At 51.0% G+C, this 5,774-nt stretch overlaps 1 protein-coding gene across 1 annotated transcript; it reads left to right on the top strand.

Moving 5' to 3' along the window:
- The first annotated feature begins 3,832 nt into the window (after positions 1-3,832).
- LOC136057431 (olfactory receptor 14C36-like) lies at positions 3,833-4,771 on the top strand. Its single transcript, XM_065750152.1, has one exon. The coding sequence runs from the start codon at positions 3,833-3,835 to the stop codon at positions 4,769-4,771; it is 939 nt and encodes a 312-aa protein (XP_065606224.1).
- The last annotated feature ends 1,003 nt before the right edge of the window (positions 4,772-5,774 follow it).

The raw sequence follows: 5,774 nt of genomic DNA, 5'->3' as shown, positions 1-5,774 counted from the left end.
TCCTGCCCAGAACTGCCAGTGGCAGCCCTCAGGGTTTGCACTGACTGAGTCACACTGTGTACTCTTTTCATTTCCTCAGATCTTGTTTTAGATGGTCACATACAGCACAGGATGCTTCATGCCCTGTAAACATCTGCTCTCTTCCCATCAGCAGTCATCCATAGGGTCCCAAGATAAGCCAGGCTGGAAGAGAACCTGGAGGATGTCTGCAGCCCAACCTGTCAGAAAGAGGGACACACCATGAACCTGATGAATTTTGCAAGCCTCCATGGGCAGAGACTGCAGAGCCTCATTGGATGACATGCACCAATTCTTGTATCAGCTGGGTGTGAAAAAGGTGCTTTTCTGAAGCACAGGCCAAACCTCTCTTTTATCTCTCAACACGCACCATGGGGAAGGGCCTGGCTTTGTGCTCTCCATCACGTCTTCCAGGTTCTGGCAGGCTGCAGTGAGATTCCATTCAGCCTTCCCTTCTCCAGGCTGGACAGGCCCAGGTCCCTCAGCCTCTCCTCACACATGAAGTGTTCAAACCCAGTCCTCTTGTTTGAGCCTTCCCAAGCCCCGTTCAGCTTGCTGACATCTTTCTTGTCTCGAGCATCTGAAATGGGAAGGCACTACTCTGGGTATTGCTTTCCCCGCTTCCAACCCAAGCCATTCAAGGAGTCTGTGATTTCTGTCAGTCTCTTCCAACTCTGGATCCTGTTTCCTTAGGAGTTCACCTCTTCTTGCATCAGCATTTCCCAACTGTCTCTGGCATTTAGGCTACCAAGAGGCCCAATCCAACTGATAAACAGTGAGATCAGGAAGGAAATGAGTATCAGTGATTTTTCCATGTCCAGCCTCACCAGGTTCCTTACCCCGTTCTACTGTGGGCCCACAGTCTCCCTAGCCTTCCTTTTCTTGCCTACACATTTCTTTAAGCTCTCCCTCCCTTTGATATGCCTGGACACGTTCAATTGCAGTGGAACTCTAGCTTTGCTAAACTAATCTCAGCAAGAACACTGGGAAAAATCTCTGCATTGCTCTGTTTGGGTTTGATCAGGGCGATCTTTCCCATTCCTGCAGGACTTCTGACATTGCTGCTTGGCTTTCTCTTCCTTGGAATGGACTTTTTCTACTTGGAAGTTCTGGTCCTTAGGTCGATAACACCTTTTTTTATCCTATTCCCCTCAGAGCCTTACCTTGCCTTCCCGTACCCCACAGACATTTGAGGAAGCCAAGCTGTGTTCTGCTGAAGCCCAAAGTTGTGAGCTTCTCTTTTGCCCTCTCTACAGACACCTGAGCTCCACCATGCCATGGCCACTGCAGCCCAGGACGCCTTTGACCTTCACATTCCTCACAAACCCTCCTTGCTGGTGAGTATGAGATCCAGCAGAGCACCTCTTCTCTTTAGTTCTTCTTAGCTTGGTCATGAAGCTGTCAGCTGTGCTCTCCAGGGATCTTCTGGATGGCTTATGCTCTGCTGTGCTGTCTCTCCAGAAGATGCTGGAGTGAGTATAGCCCCTGACTGTGACAAGGGCCTCAAAATGTGAGGCTCCTGTTTGTCTTTTTAGGTCCCCTTCCTCTTGTTCTTCCTGATCAGGAAACCAGTAACAGGCACTGCTGGTCTCCTCTTTAAGCCATTTCCATCAGTTCACAGTGGGATCCTCTGCCCTCTCCAGGCAGAGCTCAGTGTGCTCTCACATAGAGAGCAGTAGCCTATCCTTGTCTTCCTTGACCACCCCCTGTGAAGAGTCCTTATCCCTCTTTTTCATAGCTTCACAGGTGGGAACCATCCTGCCATGTTTCTGTGATCCAAGAAGATCCTAGGTCTGCAAATGCAAAAAGATTTCTAGCTCAAGGAGTTCATAGTTTTGGTGTTCTCATTAGTGTAAAGACACTTTAGAAAGCTTTCCATTCCCAAAGCATCACTGGATGTATCCTGGCTGGATCCTGTGTCTACACAATGGTAGTGGTGCTCAGAAGGTGGCACGCGGGCAATAGAGCCATTGTGGGGCTTGGAGCTGTCCAGACAGCACCAACACTCCTAGGGCATGGCTTTCCTGAAGGTTCTGTGCTGCATTTTGCCAGCTGGCTGTGGGTGTGCTGGAGACCCGAGGGAACTGCCATTCAAAAGAGAGCCCAGAACAAACTCAGGTGCCATCATTGAAGGAGCGTAGGTGTGTCCTAGCTTTGTAATGCCTTGAACTCCAGAATATGGCACAGATGGAGCAGAGACAATGACCTGGCTCTTACGCTGAGCTCATCCATTCGGTCAGCGGTATAACTCGGCATGCTCCAAGGGGACAGGTGAAAAATGATACTCTCAGGTGTCCTAAAATCAGAGCTCTGGTGTAATTTAGGATGGCCAAGAATACTTCCATTCACATTTGGCCCCCAGATAATGCTCAGAAAGGAGGTGGCTATCTCTGAGGTTGTCTACCACAGCTTGCAGGCAGTGTTGCCCACATCTAGGAGCACCCCAGGCACCTTGTTCATCAGCAATTGTCTGTAAGTGAGCAAGTGACTCTCCTGAAATTTTTACACATGGATGGTGGTGAGGCTCTGGAACAGACTGCCCAAGGAGGTGGTGGATGCCCCATCCATGGAGGCATTCAAGGCCATGTTGGATGGGTTGTTGGACAACATGATCTGGGGGTTGGCAAGGCTGCGCATGGCAGGGGGGTTGGGAGTGAGTGACTTTAATGCCCCTTCCAACCTAAGCCATTCTACGTCTCCATTATGTGTGATTCTGTGATCATCCAGCAGCCTTTCAGAAGCTGTTGGCCATGGAGACTCACGGACATCTCCAGGGAGATGGGGAGAAGAAAATCACATCCTCTCCCGCTGAGTTGGGCTGGTCCCCTGGGACACAAGGAGCTCATACAAGCGGGCAGAGCTGCAGAGAAACAGCTGTGCCCGGGAGCAGTTTCTGTGCACCACGTATTAATGCTGGGGGCATGATCTGCAGGTGACGGGGAGAAGAGAGAAAGGAGAGGGAACTTACAGGATGTGTGGGATGTGAGCAGGCTGTGAGCTCACTGGAGCAGCATTACTCACAGCCTTTAACACAGTAAGTCTCTCGCTTCAGGCAATGCAGTTGCTTTTCCTGGAGGGATCAGTAAATCGGGGTTATCTCATGGCGGCTCAGGCTGCAATCGCTCTGTGTTTCTTTCTCATGGAAAAAGACCTGCTCCATCTGAGGGCTTCCCTGCTGCAACTTCAGAACACAGCCCTGAGGGCTGCGTGTGCCAGGACGGCTGCAGGCTGTGCTGCTGGGGGTGCAGCCGGGTGCCCAGGGCTGTCGTGCAGAGCAGGGTCCCTGCTGTGCCCCAGGGGCTGTGCCGGGGCAGGGACTCTGCCGCCTGCCAGGCTCAGCACTCAGCCTGCCCGGGGAGCTGCCCAGGGTGCTGTGGGGAGACGTGTGGGCAGGGCAGGGGACTTCTGCTGCCACAGCTGCTGTCTGGGGCGGGGCATCACAGCTCCACTGCACCCCAGAATGTTTCCAAGGGTGCTTTGCAAGAGGAGAGACAAGGCAGGGATTTTCCATTTGCTGTTCTTAGGGAAGGGGAAAGGGTTGGAGGCAGGAATCTGAAAGGAGCTGGGAAATAGCAACATCTCTGAGAATCCTGCATTGCTCCTTTCTCAATCTGCCGTTCTGTGAACAGTCTCCTAAGATGCTTTCAGCCTTCCCTCTCCAAACCTAATTGCACAGAGTTTGGAATGAGAGCTCTGAGTGCAGATGGGGTAATGGTATGGGATGTGGAAACTGATTGTCTCTGAGGATGGTCTTGATTTGTCATTATCTTCTGCACTCCTAACAGCAACTCCACGCCCAGGAACAGCAGAGCAGATGCCCAACAGCAGCTCCATCAGCGAGTTCCTCCTGCTGGCATTGGCAGACACGCGGCAGCTGCAGCTCCTGCACTTCTGGCTCTTCCTGGGCATCTCCCTGGCTGCCCTCCTGGGCAACGGCCTCATCAGCACTGCCGTAGCCTGCGACCAGCGCCTGCACACACCCATGTACTTCTTCCTCCTCAACCTCGCCCTCCTCGACCTGGGCTGCATCTCCACCACTCTCCCCAAAGCCATGGCCAATGCCCTCTGGGACACCAGGGCCATCTCCTACGCAGGTTGTACTGCACAGGTCTTTTTCTTTTTATTTTTGTTTTCAGCAGAGTATTCCCTTCTCACAGTCATGGCCTATGACCGCTTTGTTGCCATCTGCAAGCCCCTGCACTACGGGACCCTCCTGGGCAGCAGAGCTTGTGCCACCATGGCTGCAGCTGCCTGGGGCACTGGGTTTTTCTTTTCCCTGCTGCACACTGCCAATACATTTTCTATACCACTGTGCCAGGGCAATGCCGTGGACCAGTTTTTTTGTGAAATTCCACAGATCCTCAAGCTCTCATGCTCGCAATCAGACTACCTCAGGGAAACTGGATTTATTGTGGTAAGTGTTCTTGCCATATTTGGGTGCTTTGTATTCGTAGTGCTGTCCTACGTGCACATTTTCAGGGCCGTGCTGAGGATGCCCTCTGAGCAAGGCCGGCAAAAAGCCTTCTCCGTGTGCCTCCCTCACCTGGCCGTGGTTTCCCTGTTTGTGGGCACGGACTTCTTTGCCTACCTGAATCCCCCTTCCCTCTTCTCCCCATCCCTGAACCTGGTGGTGTCATTTTTGTACTCAGTAGCGCCTCCAACACTGAACCCCCTCATCTACAGCATGAGGAACCAGGAACTCAAGGATGCAGTGGGGAAAATGATGGCAAGGACACATTTCAGGAGGGATTAACTTCTCATCTTTCTCTACAAATGACTCACTGTTGTTTCTGTAGCAGGCTCATATTATGCATTTTCACCTTTAAAATGCTTATTTATTTCTATTAATTGATACATTTTTTTGCTGTTCATTTATATGTGTGAGTGTGTAATAAATATTATTGGTTATTATTCCTAAACATGCGTTTGGATTCTGTCTGCTTCTACTGAGGCATCACGCTGCTCTCTATCTCCTGGAGCCCATACGAATTCTGGGTCAGTGCTGACTCTCACGCAGCCTCTGTTCTTATCTCTGTATCTATAGAGAAATGAGATGCCAGCAGGCACTGTGGAGGTGATACAGGCTGGATTAGCAAAAGGGATGCACGTTTTAGCCTAAGGACCAATAGATTAGTTCATCAAAAGGAATCCAATTGTGCTTATCCTGAAACTTTTTCTTGGGTTGCATATAAATTGTTTTGACTTATAGTGCACCAAATTAGAAAGTTGCTCGTTACGTTATAACAAGCAATGGGAATTTGCCATACTGGGGAGAAAAGAGCTCACAGGTCATGCAGAGGGCACTGTGTTGAGGAGGAAAATGAAATAAAAGGGAGGAAGTAGGTGCTGTAGGAAGGAGGATGTGAGGAGTCAGGGGCTGTGCTGGGGGCACACCTCCGTAGCCCTGCATGCATGCTGCCCCATGCGGTGCCTGCACAGAGCTCCCAGGGGCTGCCTGAGGGGTGGTGGAGCCGGGCTGTCCTGCAGAGGGGAATGGACACGGAGACACTGTGCTGAAAGGCTGGGGCCCCAAAATCACCCCGGAACTCAGCAACCCCAGATGTGCTGTGCTCACCTTGCCTGGCTCTGCTGCTCTCTCACTGCCCCTCCTCAACAGGACAGGGGGGAAATAAATTAAACAGCTCTCAGGTAGAGACAAAAAGCACCTTATTTTTTCCTTGCTTAGAGCCTAATGATAACAAATGTTGTGTATTAATGGCTGAAATGGAAGTGATTTGCTATGTTTGTATTTCAGT

The sequence above is a fragment of the Cyrtonyx montezumae genome, unplaced genomic scaffold (assembly GCF_038088225.1).
Source record: "Cyrtonyx montezumae isolate F1298 unplaced genomic scaffold, pur_monq_1.0 scaffold_65, whole genome shotgun sequence".
Taxonomy (NCBI): domain Eukaryota; kingdom Metazoa; phylum Chordata; class Aves; order Galliformes; family Odontophoridae; genus Cyrtonyx; species Cyrtonyx montezumae.
Note: the sequence above shows the minus strand (reverse complement) of the source record. Positions and strands in the feature narration are given on the sequence as shown.